This window comes from Varanus komodoensis, unplaced genomic scaffold (assembly GCF_004798865.1).
Source record: "Varanus komodoensis strain SLA01 unplaced genomic scaffold, ASM479886v1 scaffold16, whole genome shotgun sequence".
Classification (NCBI taxonomy): Eukaryota; Metazoa; Chordata; class Lepidosauria; order Squamata; family Varanidae; genus Varanus; species Varanus komodoensis.
Genome location: NW_025335468.1, coordinates 10,417,349 through 10,443,504, shown reverse-complemented (window position 1 = coordinate 10,443,504; position 26,156 = coordinate 10,417,349). Strand labels below are relative to the sequence as shown.

General features: G+C 42.0%; 1 protein-coding gene across 1 annotated transcript in view; it reads right to left on the bottom strand.

The window, feature by feature from the left end:
* PTPN5 (protein tyrosine phosphatase non-receptor type 5) overlaps positions 1 to 23,575 on the bottom strand; it is a 37,788-nt gene extending 14,213 nt beyond the window's left edge. The window contains exons 1-9 of the mRNA XM_044425844.1: positions 23,390 to 23,575; positions 22,914 to 23,033; positions 19,084 to 19,167; positions 14,610 to 14,848; positions 13,546 to 13,735; positions 10,622 to 10,706; positions 7,242 to 7,321; positions 6,569 to 6,706; positions 3,320 to 3,430 (exon numbers count right to left, since the gene is read on the bottom strand). Coding sequence (XP_044281779.1) covers positions 3,320 to 3,430; positions 6,569 to 6,706; positions 7,242 to 7,321; positions 10,622 to 10,706; positions 13,546 to 13,735; positions 14,610 to 14,848; positions 19,084 to 19,167; positions 22,914 to 23,033; positions 23,390 to 23,551 — 1,209 coding nt within the window. The 5' untranslated portion in view covers positions 23,552 to 23,575. The remainder of the gene's footprint in view (positions 1 to 3,319; positions 3,431 to 6,568; positions 6,707 to 7,241; positions 7,322 to 10,621; positions 10,707 to 13,545; positions 13,736 to 14,609; positions 14,849 to 19,083; positions 19,168 to 22,913; positions 23,034 to 23,389) is intronic.
* Positions 23,576 to 26,156: the final 2,581 nt, after the last annotated feature.

Sequence of the window (26,156 nt, the reverse complement as noted above, 5' to 3'; positions counted from 1 at the left end):
GCTACCATTATATGGGTGCAGAAGATCATGCTGAGATGCTAAAAACTGGACAAAAAGTGTCTTTGTATCTTTTGCGGTCCTAACATTCTGTATGTACTGAAGACTATCTTCATCTCGTACGTTAGCAGCTCTTTGAAATCAAAGCCACCCTGGCCCTTCTGCGGAGAAATTGTTGACTTCAATCATATGCACCGGGACAGCTACGACACTAACGACGGGCAGGTGAGAAAGTGCCGCATTGCTAGGCAGACACCGAGATGATAACAAGGCTGCTTATTTTAAAATGCTACTTGCGCTGGCTCTATGCAAATATTTTTAAAGGGGGTGAGGCACTTTGTGGGGTTGGGGTGCACTCTGTGCCCATGAGGCACTCCCCATCGGCAGCACTCCTGCTTCTGTGCTACCACATTCAGCTGTAGAGCAGTGACAAAAATGGCTGTGCACCACCCAAATCCAGAAGCAGAGCCTTAGGAAAGCTTGCTTTCCACTGCAGTGGGGCAGTGTGGGGCAGCAGGGACTGTGCAAGAGGGCAGGCCAAGAGGCCACGTGTCCGAAAAGGCCATCCTGGTCGTCTTAGGCTGAATGACGGTGTTTCACTGAATCTGGCAGTGGCAGACGCTGTTCAGTCCAGGCCAATTCAATGGGGCTGTTCTTGCCTTTAAAGGCTTGGTCCCTTGTCCCAGGGAAGCTCTCCTTCCATACGAGCCTTTCCAGCACTTGTCTAATGATGTCCCTGCTCCACAGCCCTTCTTTTGTTCCAATGGGTAAAAACCTCTCTCTTTTTGTAGGCTTTCGGAAACTGGAGCCGACTCTTACATGTCCTGATAATTCACAATGATGCTGCCATGCTGATTTTTTTCTCCGTTTGTCCAGTTTAAATGAAATGCCATTTTTTAAAAATGTCTAAACCACTGTGGTCTTTTTTGTGAAGAGCAGTATATAAGCAAATAAGGAAAACAGTTGGCACAGTAGCACCGATTCTGCCCTGGTGGGGGGAAGCTGTTGGACTGGTCTACAAAGCCATCACGCATGAGACTGCATTGTTGCCACGGCCACTTCAAACATTTCAACAGTCGTGTCTTCGTGCTGTTGTTCAGCTAACTGAAGAGCTGTGTTCAAAACACGATTGTATTTGGCCACATAGACTGACAGAAATTGTATTTATATCCTGATAGACAGATAGCTATTTCTAATTGCATATACCACATGTCACCCTCTGTGAAAGCAGAAGGCATAAGGCTTACTTTCTTTTTTAAAAAATCCTCCTGAATCAACAAATCTGCTGCTCAGTTTGCAGACATACTTATTAATTGTGCATGCTTTATTTTACAGTTGCTTAATCTGGCGCTTGATGGAGCTGCAGGTCACTGGAACACTGGCTTCCCCTTTCTAGTGACTGATTGGGCAAGTTAACGGCATGTTTAACAATCACCATCAAATGAAACATCACTGGAAGGCCTGGAGATAGGCAGCACTTACAGGCAGACGTTTACAAGTTAACCTTTAAATTGTCAAGACTATTAGTGCTTTTGGATTCTAGGAGTGGGAACTGAATTAAGAAAATACATAGTACTACACTATTTTCCCTGAACAAATTTAATTTAACAAAACCCAGAGAGAAACTGAACCATGCATATGTAATACCCTATCAAACCTGTAACTCAATCTTCCCTTGAGATGTCTGGACCTACAAGTCCCAGAATTCCTGACAACTGGCCATGCCAGTGGAGGGCTAATGGGAGTTGCAGTCCAAAATATCTGGAGGGCATGAGGTTGGGGAAGGCTGCTATAGATCACACAGTGGTGTGCAGCAGAAAGTGCTTAGGATGTGGGGAAGATTTACTGATTTACGAAGTCTGAATGCAGGATTCCACAGATGCAATCACTCTGTCCTTCAGAGGGTCTTTGCTAGAAGAGTAAGGCAGCATCTTGATTTCAGCTGGGCTAGGGCTCTCTGCAGCATCATGGTGCTAAAAGGAAACTTTGCTGGCACCCCAGCACAGAGCATGCCCACAAACTGGTAAGCATGGGAGGCCCTCATCCTGTACACCTCGTTGCCAATGTGACAAGGCACAGCACCAGACAGTGATACATGGTATTCAGAAAAAAACGTACCACAACTGAAATGGTTTTATCATCACTTTTCACTTTCTGTATAAACACGATTGTATTCAAACATTTTTTGAAATCGTTAGAGGCCACCTAAATGTTTGCTTATCATAGGCTCAGCAAATATTGGGTTACAGAGGAAGGAAACAAGATTTAATGAGTGGTAGAAGTTTAATGGCTTAATGGGCTTTTTGGATGAAGTTTATAATCAAACTTAAATGCTTACAGTGAACTTTGAAAAGACAAAAATAATTACATCTTGTTTTAGAACCTCCTCAAAATCTCAGAACATTATCATAAATCACTCTAGATTCTGGTTGCTGAGAAACATACACTTAAAAAAACTATTCTACAAGCAGTGAATCACATTAATATGTCTAAGTGCTGAAATATTCTGCTTTTGTACAAGAGAAGGGATAGCCATGGCACTAGCAGATGATACCGTAACTAATTTCTGTAATTTTCATATTCAAATCACTTAGAGAAGTAATTTTAGGCAAAGACATATAATGATTCGTCTTTTTGGAAGAGTTGCCCCACTGAAACCTAAAGAAGTGATGCTGTGCGTGTGGATCAGTGTGCGGAAAAGAACATTTTTCCAGATGCCAATAATTTTATCTACAACGGTGGCATTCACATCTTCTGCAGCTTGGTTTCTGTACGACAGCACCAACTGGCTTACCAGGCCCAGCCACATCGCACACTTGCTACAGAGAGTTATCAAACAGAAGCTTATTTAACACACAACTGACCTGTTGTGTGTAACCTGAAAGAATATGAGAACCTATAGAGATTTGCACGGCATCACACAAACATTACTGTCACTCTCAAGCTGGTGCCTTTAGGATGATTCTTAATAGCTGGCCAAGGAAGATTTGAAAAGTTCACTGAGCAACTGAGTTGTAAATAAATGACCAGTAGGCACTTGTGTGGAATGACTCACACAGTTCTTCCACTGGATGTGACATTCATTTTACAAGTGGCTGGAAAGTCTTCGGATTGCACATACTCTATCAAAATTGCCTGACTGCTTCCATTATGGTGCTGCTTACCTGATTGGAAACCAGATAGAGACATCATCCATGCTATAATGAAAAGTGATATTTCAGCTGTGTTGCGTAGGCTGGATACAAATGGGCAACTTGACTGCCCGTGAGCAAGCCTGAATAAGAGTTTTCCTGCTGTTCCACATTCCTCTGAGTGAGCTCACCTTTAGTGTAATAAGCCTTAACCGGTAATCATCTGCTTGTATGACTCTGTTAACGGTGATTTCAATGCCTTCATAGGTAACTTGCTCTTCTGGCCAATACTCTGTACATTTCTGAGCAAAACATAAATGTTAGACAGACATACAGATATCTGGGGAAAGTTATTCTACAGTACTAAAACAGAGTAAAGCATGTATTCCAGAACCAAACAAGATACTCTGTGAATGGTGTACTGTGTTGCTATGCTTGTCTTATTTTCCCTCTAGTGTGACGGCTGAAACCACTGTGCTCCAAGAAAAGCGGATCAGCCTCCCTTCTTCCTTCCTGAAACCAGAGCAGGCTATTCTTCTTCATTAATCCCCCACCGTAGTTTTGGGGGGAAATCCTGGGAGAGGAAGGTGTAAACCTTTCTTCCCAAAGCAGGTTAGGAATGTAATTGCTAGGGTACAGGGAACAGGTAGATTGGATAGTAGTCCACTGATCCTTTTCCAATTACATTCGTTTCCAATTTGTTTCCAGGCTCAATTCAAAGAACTTGCGAATGGCATCCTCTTTCCCAATATGACCCTGCCTTCCTACTTCATCATCCCACTCCTGAGACACTTTTTCCCGGCCCTCATGCTCTGGATTGTACAGTGGGTGAGCACTAGGAGAGAAGCCTTTACAGTTGTGACACCCAAAACAGGAAAGGCCTCTCAAAGAGGCCTGGTGCTATCATTGACAACTCCTCAACAAAACACTCTTTTGTTTCCCACAAAACTGTTTTTGCTGAGCATCTGACTACTGCTACTTTTGAATTTAAAATAGGTTTCCAGGGTTGAGCAGCAACAAGACATTGCCTCCTCTGCACTTGTTAAACCACCTGCTCTGAAGCTATCATTTGTTGCTCGGTTAACTCTAGCTTGTTTAACCCCTTGGATATCCAGTGTTTCTGGGTTCTGATCTCACAATAACCATGTAGGAGGCAGAACACTTGCTTGCTCCCACCAGATATCACCAATTCCTGGATTAAACCAGGAATTGCCAGTCCATGTGAAACTGTTCAGGATCTCCTAGTTCTTATCTTCTTTTCCTTCAGCTCCTTCAGCTCAAGGCTGTGCTGCTTGTTCATCTCAGTCCTTATGTTTTCTGTAGATGGAATAGTGGATTCTTGTCACATAATCAGTTTCTATGTTGCCACAGGAATTGGCACTCCTGTGGCACCTTTAATATCCTTGATCCACATTGTTGAGTAAAACTTAGTGGGCCGTTAGCAATAAACTCATGGGTCTTTTTGCCCATGATCCACTAGAGTGACATGTGCAAGTGAGGACAGGGGAAACTCCCAATGGGATGACCCCATATCATTGCTCCAAGGCTTCATCTTGGTCTCCAGCGTACAGTGGAACCAGTTGCCTAGAGAGGTGCTGGGCTCTCCCATACTAGAGACATTTGAAAAGAAACTGGGCAGCCATCTGAGTGGGATGGTGTGACTTGAGTGTCCTGCAACAGCAGGGGTTGGACTTGATGGTCTTCATGGCCCCTTCCAACTCTACTATTCTATGATTTAATAAAAAGGTTTGGTAAAATTTAGCTGAAGGAGAGAACTCTTCAAAAATCCATTTTTCCCTGTAGCACAAACTGTGGTGTTCCTTCGAATCAGTGCTGCACCATCAGTTTACATCTTCCAGAAAATTTGTCACTAACGTTTCTTGTGTGAAATCTTCACAATTCTATCTCTCCCTGTCATCGTGCAGCCCCTCCATGCTACAACAGCATTCATCCATTGTAGCAAACTGTCAAATGTGCTAACCACTATCTATATCTCAGTCTCCGACAGCTGAAATGAAGTAAGAACACCCACACATTTCCGTGGGCTGTCTGTCAGTTCAAATTAGACCTAACAGGAGTGCTGGAATACTGAGCCACTAATCCTTGCATTATTAGAGTTAATGTATATAGCAAGAATACAAAGGTTTCCCCTTCTAACTTCATGGCAGAACAAAGGTTCCAGTTCTGCACCAACACATTTTCAAGACATAGTGTTCACATATTAATTTGAAACTGCAGAAGTGGGGAGAGAGAAACATCAGAGTAGGAATGCTAGTGAAAAGGAGCTCTCTTTCTATATTTATATCTGAGTCTCAAGGCACAATGTTATTTCTGGAATAAGAGGTATCAATGAAAAACTAGACTTAATTGTATCTTTTGTTAATACTAAAACTGATGGAACCTACTAGATTTTTATGCATTAATGAATGACTTTGCACCAAATATGTCTTTCAGAGGCAATGTGCGTATGTGTGTGAGTCTCCCAAGTGTGCAGCATCCTCATCTCCTTGGTAACACTTTAAGTAATGCTGCAGATACAACTTGTAATGGATAGACTTGGAGGAAAATGAGAACTGACCACAATCCACCAAGTTTCCTTAGCCAGGTAAGTATTCTTCATTTGTAGAGCTTAACCATATGGTAATGCCTTTCTACATTTTACTCTTTGCAATACATTTCCTTCAAGAACTAGGGGGAAAGTCATAATGTGACATGCCTTCAACCTGAGCGGTGACTTTGGGGTAACATCCAGGGTATTAAGGAAACCTAGCTGGCTCCCAGGTGCTATTCTAGAAGCAAACTGGGGAGAATGGTTTCTGATGGAGAAAGTGGCCTTTGTGGCTGCAGAACTCTACTGGGTAAGATATGAAGGTGGCACAGAACTGTAACTTTCACACACCTCTCAGAGTTGTCCTCTAGGGAACCTAGTGTTCAATCTTATGCCTGCTCAGCAAGAAAAAGGTCTTACAAGCCCAAGCTATGCTTGCTGGAAAATGCTGTGAGTGGTCGGACTTATTTCTGTCTAAACATGCATAGGAATGCACTTTAGTGGTTGACCAGGATCCTAGCGCAATAGCAATCTAATTAGCATTCACCCTGCAACTAGCAGGGCAAGAATCACACTTTCCTAAGCACAAAATGTAAGTGCTAGGAAAATTCAAAATCCACAATGCAGCAGAAGCATTACCTTGACGAACAGTTATCTCTGTCTCTCAAGAAATGATTAAGAACCATCTATTTGGTGGGGCTTACCTATCTGTAGATGTTTTGCTAGTCCAACTTTTATAGCATACTGCAAGCCTTAACAACTGAGGTTATCTACACACTTGATTAGCTCCTCAAATGGGCCACACTGTATGTAATCATTTCCCGTGGTTCAGCCATCCACTGTGGGAGCATTAATCACAAAACTCAGGTAGAGAATGGAGACTCAGCATTACCTCATTCATCTCTTCTATATTGGTAATCATGACAATAATTGGAGAATGCTCCTGCCATACCATTCTCCAGAAATCACTGACAGTATTAACAATGGGTCCCTGAGTTGCAATGTACACCTTTTCTTCTCCTCCGTAGCCCTGCCAACAAAGAAATAACAGTCCATAATCACTGAATTACACATACACCACAACCTTCCACAGACTGTCAGCCAATCAGAAATAAATATGTGCTCTCTCACACTCATTCACTTTCTCTCGCACAAAGATACACACAGGCCAAGGACAGAGGGCACGCTTCCATTTATACAAGCAGCAACAGTTGCTATGGCAATAGAAGCAATTTATGCTATGCAAAATGTATGGCTAAACTAAGTTTGATTCTTAATCTGGTGTAGTACTCTTTTGGTTCTTGCTAGATTCTCAGAGATGTGCTGCAGACAGTAAAGGTGGCAACTATTTGATACTAGAGATTGCAGCAGCAGCTACCTTTCTGCAATCATGGAAAATGGAATTTTGATGCTTTGAGGTTTAAGAATATGTGTGCATTTGCATTTTAGTTCTGTGTTTGGAAGGGTAGGAATGGTGATTTATGGGATTTTACAACCATTCTTAAATAATGGAAGTCCAACAAGCAGCTTACACAGAAACTCCTAAAGAATTGCTTAGCTCCTACCCTGATGTAGTTGGCATTGATGTAAGAACTCAGGGGATCATCTTGATCATCTGAGGTAAGGCACACCCTGCTGTGAGGATCTGAAAGGCACAAATCAACAGCAAAAAATTATGTGAGATCCTTCTCACAACTACCTCAGCTATTAAGATCAGAAGGTGGGGTTCTTACTCACAAAGGCCTGGATAGGCATCTCTTGGAGCTGTGAACAGTCCCCTCTCTTGCTCTGTACAAGAAGGGGGTCAGGATACATTTTAAAAACCTGATTTCTTTCCCTTATGAAATTTTATTTCAGTCTGAAATAGCATTAACAAAATTAAGACAACGAAAAGAACAAACAAGAACATAAAAGAATTATATAACAAGATCACTAAAGAAAAAAAGAAATTCACTAATTATAACAAACATGCTTGTGGTAGATGATCAGTAAGATGGGCTAAAAAAGAAGTTCAGTATCAAAGGGAAGAATAAAATTTATGCTGTATATAAAAGGGGTGTTTGTAACTATATGTGCATTACTTGGAAAAATTATAAATAGACAACTGTACTTAGTTGGAATTTGATCAAACATTTGAAGGGCTTCAACACTGGAATTAAATGAAAACCAGGATGTCATAATGTTTTTTTAAAGTTAGGATTTCTTGCTTGCTGCACTTGCTGAGTATGTTTGTACAGAGTCACAGTCTCCCAAACATTTAGTTGTTTTTTTAATATTTAACTAAGCTGGTATATCAGTACAGTTTTTATTTTCTTAACTTTTTGTAAACTGCTTGGTTGGTTTCAGAAAGGTAATACAGACATACAACACACGCTACAAAAAGCAAAAACCAATAAACCTATTAAGGGTAATTAATAGTAAATAAGAAACCCTGTACTGTTTTCTAATCACCAGAAGATTTTACAGTAAGTTTGTAAGAGCAACCTGGGTGGTGCAAAATGTCAGAGCAGCACTGTGGTCTCAAACCAGGCCCATGCAGGCCAGCATCCTGCTTCACGGTATCTCAAGGCAACAGCCCTCCCTAGCACCTGGCATTCAGGGGCATATGAGCAGAGGTTCGCTTTAGATCTCATGGTGGGCAGTTATTGACATAGCTACCATCCATGGCTTGCTTTAACTGTCCCTTAAAAGCCACCAAAGTCAATAGCCACTATCAGCACCTGCTTCACCATCCCTTCAATGCCTCATTAACGGTTCGAAAAGCCCCTCTTGCTTTCTGTATTGCTGCATCGCAGAACTTTTACTGAGCATAAGTTAATGCAGTGGGCTGCCCCAGTCCTGACAGCAACACAAAGGTACTTCAGGAACCTACTACAATATCTACATTTTGCTGCTCCTGAGCAGCAGAGCATGGATTCGGCCCTCCTGAAGACACCCATCTTCATCTGGGTAGGCTGAAACATTTGAGACCCTCTCATATTAAAACAAAAACAAAAGGCAACACAAAAGAACCTGTTCCTTCAAAAGATGCCACCTTTAAAAAAATTACTCACAGCAAATGCATATATCTGTTAACGGTATTTCCAACTGAAGAAATATAAATTAGCTGAATTAAAGACTATTATCATTTCTCTCACTAACTGCAATTAACTGTAGAGTTGCAGGCAACTGATCATTAAGTTAAGTGCCTGTTTACCTTTCAGTTCAAACTGGAGTGAACATCTGTTTTAGACAACCTCAGACATTTTTACTTTTTTTCCCCAGAGCAGCACATTCTGCTATTGCAAGCAACTTTTCAAAAGAAATTTCAACATTTCTTGAATATGAAGTCGCAAAAATAAAGTTACTTTGGCTGAGCTTCATAACTGAAGTTGACGAAGTCCTAAAAGCCACATACAGAACTGGAGCTACTTCATGACAGTTTCTCATCATGGCTTGCACCTGCACTCATTTCCTGCCATAGGCAGCACATAGTCGTCTAGAGATACGTGAGGTTTACCTTTCCTTACAAGAAATACTGCGAGGCCCACCTGGCAACACGAACATGCTTTGGTAACCATCAGTCCTCGTTTTTCATACCCCCCTTTTGTTCTGCCCGCTACTGCCTGTCCAAGTATCAAACGTCTGAATGTATATTCCTTGGGGCAGATACCTTTTTACTTGCTTATGAGAACTTTTTAGAGGAACTGTTATGGTTGCTTAGCAAGTTTAATCTTCCTCACCCACACGTTTATGTGCTGACAAAATTCAAGCTCAGATGCCATGTTCATCTTATTCTACAATGAAATCTGGAGTTTCTGTGTTGTTGCACTTATTTTCACAAGTGGCTTGGCCACTATAATTTAGGTCTTTCTTTAAGGAGCAACTTGGACAGTATCTGAGGGGCCATAAAATAGTTCAGATTTCCATATCCAAGTTCCGACACAATGCTCCAAACTTGGAGCAATGAATCAGAGTTCCTATCCTCCCCATAGGGAGAACTGCAACAAGTGTTCTCCAATGTTCAAAAGGCAACCATGCTGAAGGGGAAAAGATGGTGCTTTTGTGGCAGAGTGGGGAGGAGACTGGGTAAATGCATGAGGTATTCTAAAGCTGCTCCAGCCTCCTTCCTTCCCTTCCCCCTGAAATGCTCCAGCCAGGCAGGTGAAAAAGCCTAACTAGCAAAAATGTGGAGTGGAAAAATGGGGAGGCAAAGGTCACTCATCCTCTCTGTATTGGATGTCCATAAACCTCCATGTTCAGAGCCTTTCAGGCATCCAGACAGGACTGCTCCCTTATTTTACAAAGAAAGATATAGCAGTACAAACTTATAACACCCCCATGTACCCCAAATCCACTTTTACTTGTGCTTGATTAAACAAAAATGAAATTCAGGGATCCTCACTGTGGCACACCTACAGTGTAAACTAAGATAAGTGAACAGAAAAACAGTAAAACTAAATTAATGAAATTGAGCCTCTCGCCTAACAATAGAGAGGCCTGCAATGTTCAGCCTACATATTATTAACAAAGAACTTGTAAGCATTTAACCTGTTCCTTTAACCTATTTTTAGAATTGCATTCACTGCCATCAGATATCACCTTCCTGTCCTCTGTATCTTTCCCACCATCTCCCTCTGTTCATGTGGACATTTCACAGAGGGTCTGAGTACAAGTTACTTAAATTATGTCGTGTACCACTGGCCACTTTCTTTGTTTCTTGTCCTAGAGTCAGTGGGTGTGCCCCCAATCTGGATCAGGGCCACCATGGACCTAAAGGATAGGATAAAACATTTCCCTTTTGGTTATCTCATTCCAGAACACCACCCTCAATGTGTGGGGATTCAACCCCCACCCCAAGCCTCTATGGGTGCCAATGCAGGACCCCTCCCACATTTTCAGCACCACTGATAGAACTGGAAATGATCTCAGTTTCAAAATGGTACAATAAGGATGGGGTACTTACTTGGGAGAATTGTTTTGTAGCGATTCTTTCTGACCAAACCTGGAATATCATATTCCTTTGGATCAACAAAGTTCATTGGAATTTCCTGATGAAAGATACACAATAGAAGCCATTAATAGATTCCTAATCCTGCTGTTTCTTGAATGTGAAGTAAGGGCAGCAAGGGAATCAGCTCAAAGACATGATACGGCATTTCTGCTACTTATTTTTTAACCTAAGTGTAACCAATGGATTTCTTTTGGCAGTATGGAGTTGTGATGGGATTTGTTTTTGGTTTTGTTTGAATGTATGGGTATTGGAATGTTTCTGCAAACTAGTCCACTGAGTAACATATAATAAGAGCTCTTAGGACGGCGTTATAAGCTCCACAGTGACTAAAGGCTCAGGTGACAATCTTGCACATATTTAATCACAGGGTGATCATGTACTAAGGATGTGTACTGACCAGATGAATCAGTTCAGACCCCAGTCTGTCATTTCATAAAACAGCTAATCTCATGAATATGCAACAGTAGCATATGCTACAGCACAGATACACCATCTGGGACAGGCCAAATCCAGCCCCCGCCTGTTCAAATTCCATATTCACTTTTATTAAATAAACTCAGGTCAATGGATGGTAGATAGCCTGACTCTGTGAAGGACTGGCGCCAGAGTCATTACATATTGGAGCAGTAGGAGAGCTGCGTCACAAAAATCATTCCCTTGGGGTAGAAGTGTGACTTCCCATGTATAACTCCAGGCATTACAGATATTTGGGGCTAGAACGGAAGTACTCTAATTTCTGAATGCTAAACTCTGTCCTCATGTACAGAATCATCTGTTCTTAATGAAGCATTCGCAGGCAGAGTATTTTCTGTCTGAGGTAGACACCACCACCCTCCACAATAGCAATGGGCTACTTTGGGGACTCCAGGAGTCACTTATGGCCCCATGCTCCTAATCCATGAGCCATATTTGTTTTATTGGTGTGTCACAAAATTCAGTGACTATAGCAAAAAGAATTAGCACTTTGCAGCCAAATTTTAGCAGTAAACTGCTACTGACAGGTAAAGCAGACACATTTGGCTTGATTCATCCTTTTGCAGCAATTTGCTGTTGAATTCAGCAGCAGTAACCCATTTTTTGGCTGCAGCTTCTGCAAATTCTGTGAGCAGGGATTGGTTGGGGCTGAACATGGTTAACCGCTGTCCTAGAAGCATGTTGATGCCCTTGTGTCATTATTTTAAGTACAATGAAAGTTCATTCACTACTAGGACTGTAATACTGGTGAAAGTTGATCCAACCACACTTAACAGTTGTCTCCATGAGTAAAAGGCCTGCTAAAGAGCTCTTCTCCAGCATCTTCCCCATGTGCAGATCACACATCTGGTGGGCAATATGCCTGCAACTGTTGCACAAGTGAGGGACACCTAGGGTGCCTACAAGTGAGAGGACCTTTTCAGTGGTTGCACCCTGCCTGCAGAATGACCTTTTCAGAGAGATGTCCTTGGTGCCTGCATGATGGAATTTTCAGAGGTAAGTGAAGACCATTTTTGTTTCCCCGGCATTTATGAAACTGATTTTAGTCCGATTGGGTCTTTGCATGGTTTTACTCCAGGAGCGTCGTGTTAGTTTTGGATTTACTGTGTGTTGATTTTGCTTTTACCCTATTCATGCTGTTACTCTTTTAGTTTTACTGGTATGTTATGTCTTTAATTTGTGCACTGCCCAGAAAATGGCTCTTATTGGCCAGGTTCAGTCCTCAGCATGTTCAGGGGAATGCATCAGGTGGCAGGTGATCTATATTCCTCTGCATAAGGAAAGCCACTGCTAGACAGAGCATGCAATATCGGGATACCTGGACAAAATAACCTGACCTGGTACATGACAGCTTCCTATGCAGAATGCTATTTATTTATCACTTACTTTATAGCATCTATACCCCACTATCTGTAAGGATTTATAGACAGCTTACTGCAAAGCCAATAATGAAAAAATTGGGGGGAAAAACCCAACAACAGTCACATGACATAAAACTCAAAAGCAGTAGCAGAAACCCACAATACATTGCAACCAAAATATTGAACATATTCAAAGAGCAGGACAAATTAAGAACAGAAAATTAAAAGTGTGTCTAAAAGGGAAAGTCTACTAGTTTGCAGAAGGTCATTCATGAGGAAGTGAGGCAGGCTTCCCCTGGAATGGCGTGCCAGAGCTCAGTGACAGCCACTGGGATGCCCTCTCTCTATTCCCACTTGAGCTTCTTTCTGGGGTGGTCTGGACATTAGAGAGGGCCTTTGAGGAGATCAGTTGGTGTTCAGGTCCATCTGGGAGAGTGCAATCCTTCATCCAATTCATTCACCACAAGCAAAAGCTGTTGGCTTTGCATATCACTGCAGGTGCCCCTCTGGTATGTATGTATTTATATCCTGCCTTTTTCCTACAAAGGGCTCAAGGCAGCTTAAATCTCCTCCTCCATCATATCCCCACAACAACCCTGTGAGGTAGGTTGGGCTGAGAGTCTGTGACTGCCCCAAAGTCACCCAGTTGGCTCCATGGCTGAGCAGGGACTAGAACCCAGATCGTCTGAGTCCCAGTCCCATGCTTTTAACCACTACACCACACTGGTTGTGTTGTGTGTTTGCATTGTCTGGTTGTGTTTGTGTCTAGAATAAACAGAATCCGCTCAGTGGCAAGGAAATCAGAAAAACCAATTGTCAAAAGCAGGAAGCGCCTATTTGTGATGCTCTGTACAGAAAACCCAGGCTGCGTCGAGGAAAGGAGGCAACACCATAATCCACCTTTGTCCAACCTGGTGCCTTCCAGATGTTCTGGATTACAAGTCTGTCCTGGGAGTTATCATTCAATATATCTGGAGGCAGCAGGTTGAGGAAAGCTGCTATAAACACTTTCTTTGAAAACTGGAAGGTCCAAACACTCACAAAAAACTCTGTCTGGAGTACAAAAGAATCTAGTGCTTTCTGGTGCAGCTCTTCCTCAGTGAGAACACTTGATGCTGTCTGGAGGTATTCCCGGGCTGATTGCTCCCGTGGGGACATGATATAGCCAAATCCTTGTTCAGTACAACCTGGAGTACACATGTCTAGAGTGAGCGAAACATTTGAACCCCTCCTGCAGAAGACAGCAAGATACACAGGCATTTGTTAACTGTAAAACAAGCCAGCTGTAACCATTGACTTTTCTTTACTTTGGGCAAAATACATAAACAAGCTGTTGTCTAGGGTCTGCAGGAAATCTAGGCTATGGAAAATCAAAGATGCAGCATACCAAGTGATAATATTGCTTTTCATATCAGTACAATAAGTCAACATTATGAACTTCAAAACTTTAATTGCCTAACCAGACCCCAGAAGCAGGATCTCCTTTTTTCCCGCTAATTAACAGGCTTGAAGACTGGCTGTATTGCCCTGGAAGAGGGCAGTCAACCCTCTCCATTCATGCCTCTTTCCAGATGTGAATCAGTCCCTCTTAGCAGGGGCAAGAAGACAAGAGTAGCATCTGTGTTCATCTTTCTACTATACACTGTGGAGCTAATAGTAGCTTGTTGCGAGTGGATTAACATCAGAGGAAGTGCATGCGAAGAAAAGGTTAAACTCTCCCACAATACCACATTCCTGTGGAACTAGTCATTATCAAAACAACAGCTACAGAAGACCCTCAAATAGAACGTCTGTCAGCACTGGCAGATAAAGTTGATGCATGGCTAACTGAATGCTTTCATTCAAGAGTCACATTATTTTTGCTCAATAATCCTAAAATTCCTCCTTTAAAGAAGACTGTTAAGAGGAATCCTTCCTAATACAGATCTGTAAGAGACATTCATGCAGATGAAATAACAGACGAAACAACTGTGGAGCCCAGCTCTTTCATTTTGAAAGGAAATAAATGCAGTCAATCAGGTTCTTACTAGCCTGCTTTACTCAACACGCCTAAACTTTGACCTTCCTGTACGAAGTTCTTTGCTTTTCATCAAAGATTACCATACCTTTCTTGCAGACCCACAGATTTAACTGTTAGGGTTGCTGGATCTGTCTCTGCTTTCATGTCCATCACACAATCAAAAACAGGTGTTTCTGGCACTGGGTCCAGATCAAGGAAGTCATCTTCATTTTTGTCCTCTGTCCATTCAGAATAGGTAAATGAGGGCTGGCGGCTGACAGACTGTCGCCTATCCTCTTGAAGGGGAAATGAGGGATCTGGAGGTGTTTGCACAAAATACCAAATCTATGGGAAAATATAAAGCATTTAAAGCTTTCTAGATAGAGCAACATGGGACAACTGTTCATTTTGAAAGCACATTTGCCCTTTCACCGATCAATGGGTTCATTCTATTTCTGCATAATAAAACTGCCTAAAGGGAACAGGAAAACACTCTGCAACCAATGCTTTCTTGTGAGTGCTACCAGAGGAATGCCTATTATCTTTGCACTGAGGCAGAGGGCTTTATGGAACCTGCTAGGCATAGCCTCTGAACACAGTGGAGCTATTCCAGGCTTGGAAAGCTTGTATAGATGCCAAACGTGATATCACTTGCTCCTTTGTGTAATGATCAACTGTCAATGGGTACATAAAAATCACATGTTGGTGTAGGTCACAAGCTGTGACTAGTCTAGAATCCTGGAGGTAGATGACAGGTCCTTTCAGGGAGGTGAATGCCATTTGAAAAGAGCGCTGCCACCTGCTTGTTTCCTGTATATGTAAACTTTGTTTATCTGATAAACAGGTTTTAAATGTATTTTCAGAAATCTGTAGCCAGAAGTAATAGGCTGGTGAAGAACTTGTAGCCCTCTGGGATGCTTGGACTCCAACTCCTATCAGCCCCAGAAAGTATTCCTGGAGATAGAACAGGATTCAGGAGGAAGGAAAGGAAAAAGAGCACCCTTTGACTACCCCACCATTCTAACTGCTTCTCCTTGCTATATAGACCTCAGATCTGAGTCAGCTTATCCAATGTATAGATTCATAGAATGACTGGGAAAGAACTGAAACTCAGCCTTCTCAATCTGCCACTCTCCAGACAACTCTGAACTGCAGCTCCCATGACTGGGGAAGGAAAACTGGGACAAGCCGTTTCTCCTTTCCCTCTTTCCTCACAACTGGAGCCCTCAATATTTGACGGCTTTACTGCTCTAAACATTTTAGGTTCTATAAAGCAGGACCTGGTTGAGCCATTTTTCTGTGTCTTTTCCCCTTTTAAATTACAAATATGCAAAATAACCCCAACGTGCATCCAGTATGTACACTTTATATAAAATTAAAATAGCTCAAAATAATAAAAATATTTTTTAAAAATACCTAAAAATGGTAAAATATACATTTTTGGTGTTACATGCCATCAAGTTGTCTCCATCTCATGGCAACTCTATGAATGAAGTCTCTCCAGAAGGTCCTGTCCTTATAGCCCTGCTCAGCAATCCCAAAGTCAAGGCTGAAGCTTCCTTTATGCCATCAAGCCATCTCATAGTTGGCCTTCCTCCTCCTCCTCCTCCTCCTCCTCTTGACTTTTCTTAGCATGACTATCTTCTCCAGGGAGTCTTGCCTTCTTATGATGTACCTGAAGTACATCAGCCTCAGTTTTGTCATTTTTGTTTCCAGGGAAACAGTTTTGGCCCAGGCTTTTCACAAAGCTCTCCTCTAGTGCCATGTTTTGAATGCATTGATTTCCTTCCTGTCACCTTTCACACCCATACATAGTGATCAAGAATACAATAGTGTGGATGGTCTTGGCCTTGCTCTTCAGTGAGATACCCTTGTACTTGATTTTTTTCCCTATTCCTTCATTTTTGTCCTGTCTCAGTCTTCTTGGATTTTTTTGGCTGCATTTGATGATTAAATCAAGCCATAGAAATAGGAATATTTTACAGCCCCACTTACAAACCAAAACAGGACCAATCATGAACAAGGCCAGATCTCACCATGGACTATAATCAGCATCTGTATTCCACAGCCAATCAGGCTGCTTTAAGAAACATCACGGCTCATTTCATATCATATTTGACACCAATATTGGGCTACAGCTAATGAGTGAACAGTGCCTCCTTCATCTTCCTCCTCTGGATGCTTGGTCCAGCTGCTGGCACAGGCAGCCCCACTGCAGCCACTCTGCCAGCTTGTTTCTCCCTCATATGAACAGACCAAGGCCTAGCATTAGGCATATCAGCCAAATGCTCTTGCGTCTTCCTAGAAGAGGTCTTCCTACTTCACCAGTGTAAAAGGAATTGCATTCTGAGCGCTCTGCGCTATCAATGGAACTTGTAGCTGTGCACTCACCTGCACAAATAGGGCATTCTCCTATCCAGCATTTGTTGTCATACGGGCTAAACCTCATGCAATATAGCTTTAGTGTTATCAGGGCAGTACAGACAACTTTAGACTTCATATTACAACTGTCAAGAATCTTTGGAGCTTCCCATACCAATCTGTCAGTCACAAATGGGATGGTCAAAATAGGCATACAGACACCCCTAACAGCTGGAAATGATAGTCTATAACCATCAGTCTGCCACTTTTACTGCCTTTTGTCTGGAATAATAGCAAAGAAACATTCTTCTAACCAGGGTATGTCAAACCTGCATTCTGATTCACAGAAGAGGCTTTCAGAAATACAGTGGTGCCTTGGTTCACGAACACCTTGGTTCACAACCAAATTGGGTCACAAACAAAAAATTCATGAACATTTTGAAATGTCATGAACATTGGTCGCGAACTCCGCATTGGGTAGCAACCAAGATCGCGGCCATCCCCTCCCCCCCCCCCCCGAGTGGGGAGATGGCCACGATCACAGTTGCGTTCGTGCAGGGAAGACATGCGTGATCATGGGTGCGCTCATGCAGGAATGATGGTCACAATCTCAGCCATATCCCCCCCGCAACCGGCACGAGCGCAGCCATCTCCCCACCCACCCCCGAGTGGGGAGAGGGCCACGATCACAGTTGCGTTTGTGCAGGGAAGACATAAAGGAGCTGACGAAAGAAGAACTTGCTGAACTCCAGAGTGAGCAGCAGAAGGCACTTGCTGAGGAGGAGTCCACTGAGGAAGAGGAAGACAGGGAGGAGGTAAGCAGGGATGTGATACACCCATTATGAAAAAATGGAATGCGTGCCAGGGTTTCTTTGAGAAGCACCACCCCAACATAACTAACGAACAGAGTGTTGAATCTGATGAACGATAATGTGGTCTCTCATTTCCGGAGGGTTATGCAGCGCAGGAGAAAACAAGTGACTATAGACAGATTTTTCACCAAAATTGACCCTGCAGCTGAGAGACAAAGAAGAGAGGAAACCCCTGCAAGGGATCTCCCCAATGTCCTTATGGAGGGGGACTCTCCCTCAAAACAATAACCTCCCCCCCACCTAGGTTAGCGTTCTCCACTGTACTGTACAGTACTTTGTTACTTTGTTGTTCTCTGTCACTTTGTTTCAAATTTTTCTGATTATAAAAAATAGATACAGAACAGATTAAACTTATTTACATTGAACCTTATGGGGAAATTTGACTAGGCTCGTGACCAAAAACTGGCTCACAACCATTCAGAGGGGCCAGAACGGATTAACCTTATTTACATTGAATCTTATGGGGAAATTTGACTTGGGTCACAACCAATTTGGGTCACAACCAGAGTCGTCGAACAGATTAAGTCCGTGAGCCAAGGTACCACTGTAACTCTGTGCCGTAAAGGGAGTGATCACCAAACTGTTTTCGTACTGGACGACTTTAATAATCCAGTCCCTTTTATCAACTGAGCGCCAGGTTGACAGATGAATTTTATGCCACATAAATGACTTCTTAACAACAGTTAACATTGCAACATAGCTATAATCACACCGAGGAAACATTGCCCCTGCCCGTATTTTGTTTCTTTGTTGCTGTTCTTAATTAAAACTGAGTGGGGGAAACACAGGTTGGGGAACCAGGCAGAAAATTCAGTACAACTAATCAGAACAGGGACATCACACTGGGCTTATTCTGATTAGCTTTCCACCGCTTGGAATGGTTCATTGTACCGCACCTGGATTTTATTCAGTTCACCATCAATTTAGACATCCATCCTTTGCACTTTAATATGTGCTAGTACATCACTCTCTACAAGCTTATTATTTGATCGCACAATGCATCTGGTCTTAGCAAAAAGCAAAGGCAACTGCACAGCAAAGCTAATCGCACTACCCACACCAGCATTCTTACTGAAAGAGGTATTAACATTCATTGCCATTCTTAGTGAATGGTTTTTAAATACACTTTCTGCCAGGATACCAAGAAAAATACTGCAGTTGTTCAGTGTCCCAGAAGAGTGTAACCACAATATATACTTAAGAATGTTTATTTGCTCAGATCATGTTGGTGTGACCTGTTAGACAATTAGAAACTATTTTTCACCAATTGCACCAGCAGAACACTCTAAGGGACTTTGAAGGTTTCAATGTATTTCACAGAATTGAATGCATCCAAGACAGGCTTACCAGCATTCCTATGAGCAGTAAGCTAAGGGAAAGCAGAGATAGCAGGAAGTAGAATATTGTAATGTCCTGACTTCTGGTCAGATCCTGAAGAACAATACAAACCCACAGTTAACTCAAGAGGCATGCAACATAATGTTCCTAGCATTGTTGTGAAATGACCTATTCATTTTTCAAATAAATTCTTATTTAATACCTTGGCAAGTAATCAAAATGTTTGATTGTTTCTAACCTTTCACATTTTTAAAACAATAGTTACCATTCAAACAGAGTCCTCATCCAGATTTTAGAGCTGCAGTCATCAACCCTGCCAGAAATGATGGACCTACCACCACTTCATGGAAGTTTCCTTTCAAGGACTGGAGTGGGCAAGATGCTTCCTTCAGCCTGGTGCTTCCTTTCTGGCCCAGTGAGAATCCACTAGACTTTAGAGTCCACCAAGACTGTGGGTTGCCAGAGGTGCCAGCAACCTAATACTTCTAGTCCCTAATACCATGGCTTAAAGCCAAACCAGGTGAGATACTGGAAATCTATGATCAGCTCATCTGCCTTAAAATGCAGCCGTGGAGGAAGAAACTGGATTGGGACTCTGCTGGAGGGAGGGAGGTTAATACATCCCCCCATACTGGTTTTCGCTTGAAGCTATGATTTGGCCCATTGTGAGATTTCTTGTTGTGAGTTTTCCCTAAGCATGACAAATAACACTTTCATGGGGCAATTTACATAATGAAAAGGCTCAGAAGGAAAAGTTTGCTCCTCCTCCGCTACAATTCCAGTCCAATTAAAAACCCCCTACAGCTGCTTTAATTTGTGTTGTTTTTAATCTCTGTATGTGGCTCAAATCTACTGTTAAAAGCATATGATCAAATGGGAGCTTGTTCACTTCATTTTTCATTTTTAAAACAAATACAGGGCCCTACTTTTCAATTGTGAATATTCCTTATGTACAGAACAGCACATCAATTATCAAGAAGGGGGGATGACCAGGTAACAGATTATCAACTCACTATGAGTTTTTCTAAGACTTTTATTCTTTACCAAATCCGTAAGCACAGGTTTAGTTTTAATCAAACTCAAAAGTCAGTATTGAGGAGAAATAACTGATCTGGACTGACTCATTGCAAATAACATGCAGTTGTACATAATCCGAATGCCTCATGCTGCACAAGGAGCTTTTGATTATGCATAATGAATCTAATTTAAAAGATTACATAAAAATCCCACTTGTCTGAAGCAAATATAAGTACTTGTAATATTTAGACTTTATCATCGTTAGGTGAACAAAGGAAGCTGAAGCCCAAAGGGGAAATGAACAGCAGGGCCAGTAAAAAGAATTAGGCATTAGACGAATCTGGGTTCAGTAATGTCTTGACTGGCCAGGCAACTTCGACTCTCTCCTTTGAATTTTGTATACTGCAATTTAACACTGTGTTTTATTGTATCTATATTTTTTTGCATCCATTTTTATTACTGTATTTATAATTGTTGTAAGCCATCTTCAGCTACTGAGGGAGATGATGATGATGATGATGTGCAATCCAAATAAGGCTGCTTAGGTCAACAAACCTTAAGCACACCCAACTTTCTATTATGCATCCAACTTTCTAGATCAATTACACTAGTGAATTAACTTGCCTTAAATGTAAGTTCCACTGACTGTAAAGGATTTCTTTCCAAGAAAGCATGCTTAAGGTTACAGCCTTGAAAGTGTAAAATGTACAGATAATTCTGACAGGAGGGGCTGTGATGAGTCCAGAATGGATACTGTTGAGGTAACTGCCCAGTCTGGGTTTCAGCCTGATCTTTAAAGGAGCCATGCATGGTGCAGAGGGAGGGAGGGGCTTGGAGTCAATGGAGGCTGTCCCTCTTTTTTCACCCCCACCTCTGAACATGGTGAGAAAAATGGTTGTGGGAAGATGCAATCACTCCTGGCCAAAGCAGTGTGGTCCTGATACAAACCTACACACAAATAAATTAGAAGGCTTGGCTATATTCTATGTGACTTGTTAATAAGTTGTTTGGCCCTCAAAGCCAGCTCCATGGAGATGTTTCTTAGATCAACAAAGGGACTGCAATGGTGGCTGTCCAGGCCTAGCGATGGCTTTGGGCACTGAAAGGGTGCATGGATGCTGCTAGCTCTCCATGGTTTTTCTCCGAAGTCATAGCAGGGGCTCTTCTTGGACTTGGGCAATGAGGACAAGACCGGGATTCCCTGAGAGGGAGGAGAGCTCTATCCATCTTCCCTTCCTCATAAGTTCTAGGCTACCCTGGCCTGAAGGAGGGAGCAAACTGAATTGTCTTCCAAGGCCAATACTAGCCCCTTCATCCTTCAGACCATGAAGAAGCAGTCACCCTCAGTTAGGATTGGCATGGGATGTAAGTGAGATCAGAGGATGAATGTCTTAGGGGATGGAACCTCCCACCCTCACCCATCATTTTAAGCTTAGTGGCTTCCCTTCAGACCAGCTCCCAGCTCTGACAACTAAGAGTGCAAGTCCACGAGTGTTGCTCTCGGTAGCTTAGAGTAGCATGAAGGCTGCACAGATGCACAACCCTCAGGCCTCAGGTGGGGTTTTGGTGGGAGTTGTTGTTTTTAGGCAGGAATTTTCTGCATACTTCAGGCCCACCCCAGTTGAGAGAGAATGACTCCTACTCCTCCCTCATCCCCATGCCAGTTTGGATCTTCGCTGCTTCTACATCTGGGATCCCCACTTTATGCACAGAGGCAGTTACCTATAGTCCATTTCTTTCCATCACACCAGGTTCTATCACACCTGGGGGACCTTGTGAGAGAAATGAAAGCCTTACATGGAGAAGAGACTCCATCCTTGCTGTCTTTCACTCCACACACATCCAGAGGGCCGCACTGTAGCACCCCTTGGCTCCTGCCCATTGCAGCAGCTGCTGCAACGTCTCTTTAAGCTCAAAAGGGAAAGGCCAAGTGAATTGCTGCACTAGCCATGTAACCCTTATTGCCAGTGCTCTTTTTATAGCATGGAGAGACAGTACAACTGTGCCCACAATGGCAGAGAGCTCGGCAGCAGTATTGCTCTCAAATATTGCTACATATTAGACGAACGAAGGGATCATGATGATGAATCCCCGGCATGGAGCCGCATCCAGTCCAGGGAAAAGCCGGCAAGAGGTTGGGAAAGGGAAAAGCTGGGGTGAATATTGCTCATAGAGGCCCCTAAACATCCAGCCCTGAAATCGCTGGAAAGTATCATCAAGAAATACCAAGTGATCATATTTTAAGGATAGGTTGCCATTGTGCTATGGGGTTTTTTGCCAAAAGGCTAATTTTGGCAAACACCCATTACCCGTTATATAACAAGTCTGATATAATCCAGGTGTTATCTAGGTATAGTAAAGCATGTCAAAAGAATAATTGTTCCTGTAACTTAAGATATTGATACGTGGAATCAGAATATCCACCTGCATTTTTCAGGTTCAGGAAAGTATAATATCCTATATCCATATTCCCCAAAGCTCTTTTTGGTTTAAAGGGAGGAAAACAGCACAAGACACACTCTCAAAATGGATTGTTTCATTTACTTAATTTTTTCTGACAGCAGAGATGCTAAGTGGGCTTAGCTAGAAGTACTACACTACCTCCATTTATTTCAGTGTTAATTCTGTAGCGCTCATGTGGCACAGAGGTAGTGCTCAATACATTGCTCAGTTCGTTTAAGTTCTGAACCAGGGATTCTACAATGTATAGCCAGCACTAACGTAAGTGTTGTATGCATTATTTAGATTTCACTCAATGCTACATTACTCAAGATGACTAAACAATAAGCTACATTAAACAATAAGGAAACCACTGAACATACCTTGCTAGAATTTGTAATCAAGTGTCCAAACGGAGTAAAGAAGGTGCACAACACATCAAAAGCATCCTGAACTTCTGGAATTGTCTCACAGCCACCGCACCAAAACATAAAGAAGAAAACCTGTGCAGCCAATTGTATAATTAATAATGAGCTTTCATCCCCAAGAAAATAAGCTTCTCATTTTAATGTCAAATTTGCATAGCCAACTGCAGAGTTTTTAAAAGCATTATTTGTTATTTATTATTTGCATTTTAAGAATTGGGTATTTTGCAGGCTGCATAAATTAACTAGAATAGAAAGACAAGTAGATTGTACCTGTTTGTAATAGGGCACAAGTTTTGATTTCATTTTGTCTATTTCAGCATATATGACTTGGGAAATCTGGCCCCTAAAATGCATGAATATATATGAAAGCAGCATTGCCCTTAAAACGAACGAACAAACAAACTCCACCTGAATTAAATCTGAATCCTTACCAATATCTGCAATAAGGCGAACAGATAGATTATTCCTCTTGCTGTCATGCCATCGCACCAGGCCACCCAGCTATGCTGCGGAGCCTCCTCAGAGCCTTTCTGAGTTGGTTCTTTCTCACTTTGCTGGTCCTGTTCTTCATCACTTCCATTCAATGGTTCCATCACCACTGGCTCTGGAAGACCTTCAAGAATGCAAGTAAAACCATCAGGAGAGAAGCAGCCTGGTCTACTCCTCACCTCTTGCTGTGGCTACAAAAGCTACATTGGCAGATGGACAGAAAAAGCTATCAGATACCTTTCAGGAATCACAATTAGTTAACGAATGTCGCACTTTGGTTTAACAGTCTCACTACCTTCATTGGAAACATGAAGTGTGGGTGGATAGATTACCACCCATTTTTCCTGTAGCAACAAAATTGGGGTTTGTTGTTCATTAATAAGCTGTTGTTTATTCTTGCCTTAATTAATTGTTTAAGTCAATTTACAATATGTACCTTAGTTTACTCTCCTTTGGGCTGCATTATTCAGGGAGAGGTCATGTCCATTGCTTTAAACCTTTATATACTCACTACAATGGTAAGCTGAACTAATCCCTTCAATTTTCATTTACTACCAACAGGAGCATATCTAGCCCATTGTGAATTTGTAGCATTTATTTAAAAGAAGCGATGGCTTTTTATACAACCTCTTCAATGTAATGCCTGACACAGATGTGGTACTGTCATAATCAATGTTCCAAGCAAGTACAGATTGGAAGTAAATCACTGCATTGACTAACATCACAATCTTTTGCCCACAAGTTCCTCTGTATTTGGGTTTTCTATCTCACTAGATACAGCAAGATTCACTTTGGAGTAAACCTACACAGGATTTGGCTGTAAGTCTTGGAATGAAGCCCAGACATTGTTTATTCTGTAAAAATCAAAACAAATCCAAGAAAAATCATAGATCTTAAATGAGTACAGATTAACAGGCTAATGTTAATTTCCCCCTAACAATCAAGATGTGTAATTCTCAACTGGATCAGCATATGGTTTTACTATTCAAAACAACCTTCCATCAGCAAAGAAGGTGTGAGCTGCATGCAGAACTGCACAGCAACGGTTAAAATGGGAAATTGTTTAATTATAAAAATAAATAATCTTAAAATGAAACATATTTGCATTCAACACTTTCTCCTCTCTGCTCTTCTGAATAAATTTACAGATCGACCTCTTTAAGAATCCTCCTCTGTGACAGTAAGCAGCAGCGTCTTCCTCTTGCCCCCTCTTCCTACCCAGTCCCACCCACAAATGGCCTACTGCAATCTCCAGGCAAACTGGAAAGAAACCATGTGCCAAAATGTTTGAAGAGATTGTTTGACTTTAACAGTCAATGCTGAGTCACCAATCCTCTCCACATTAATTTTCACATTGCACCCACTCAGTCCACCTGTCATTTCATATGGAATAAGAGATGAAGAGAATGAAGCAATGTTCTCCATTCCTCTACAGTAGATGAGTTTTATCAGCGGGTTCTGTTCTTACCCTTGGGATAGGGCAGATGAAATCTGACTGAATCTTTTGTGCCTAACTATACATTACATGCGCATGACAAATGCCAGGGAGCTACTTTTCCAGCAGTTGGTAGGAAAGAGCACCACCAATCCACTTGGCCTCTCCTAAAGTTCAGGTATTCTGGCCTAATGCGTGACTTCCAGGTGATCTTGAATTGGACTTCTACCTCCCTGTTCTGGTTATTTGGCACGTATACCCAAGATGAAAAAGAATGAATAAATGTTTGAGAAATCATCTGACTTGCCTACTTTCCAAGAGGCTGAAGGCAAAGCAGTATTCCATGAACATACTGTATTCCTTATGCTAAACAGGGTCAGTGATTATGTACTTATGTATACCATAAAAACAGGTCACTAAAGAAGAGCCAGAGGAGAAAATAGCAACACCATTATACTTCTTCTTCTTGCAAGGAACACAACGTATCACTTGGATACCATGTGTACCACAATCCAAGCTACTGTATCATCATGTTTCAAGGGTCATAGCAGAGGTAAGCAACTTGTTCGCCAAAATACAGAAGGCCGTAAGCTACCCGCTGTCCTCACTCCCACAAACAGCAGAAAGCCATCTTTTCCAATTCCATTCTTGCTAACAATGACAATGACAGGGAGATTAAAAGGACAAAAGAATGCCCTTTAGTTCAAAATTTCCACAATTTTATATCTCAAAATTCTACTGAAACATGACACCGTAGAGCTACTATCTTGAAATCATGCACTTTTTCAAACTGATCTTCTACAAATTGCCACAGATACACAAGTTAAAGTGTTGAACATTGAAACATCTGCATTTTTACTAAAGCTGCATCAAGGCATATCATACATTCTTTCAAATTCTAGGGCAAATTATTGATATACTTATTGAAAAGGTTTGTCTTTCATTAATCTTGGGAAATTCTGAGCCACTGTTCAAAAATTAATGATGAAAGCCTATGGAAGCAACTGCTGGCAAAATTATGCCAGGCATGCTCAGTTTCACCCAGAAGCAAGAATGCTGCCAGTACTTTGGTGCTGGGAATGCCACTGTTCCTGCCAGCATTTTGACAGTGAGGAGCAAGTAGCAGAGAACTGTCTACTCAGAGGTAATTCTGAAGAGTGAGAGAGTTACTCTCACTGATGAAGAGGGGGAAGAAAGGAAAAGGCCATGCTGAAATCTTGTGTAGGCTTACGCAAAAGTAAGCTTTCTTGAACATACAGGAACATATCTATTTG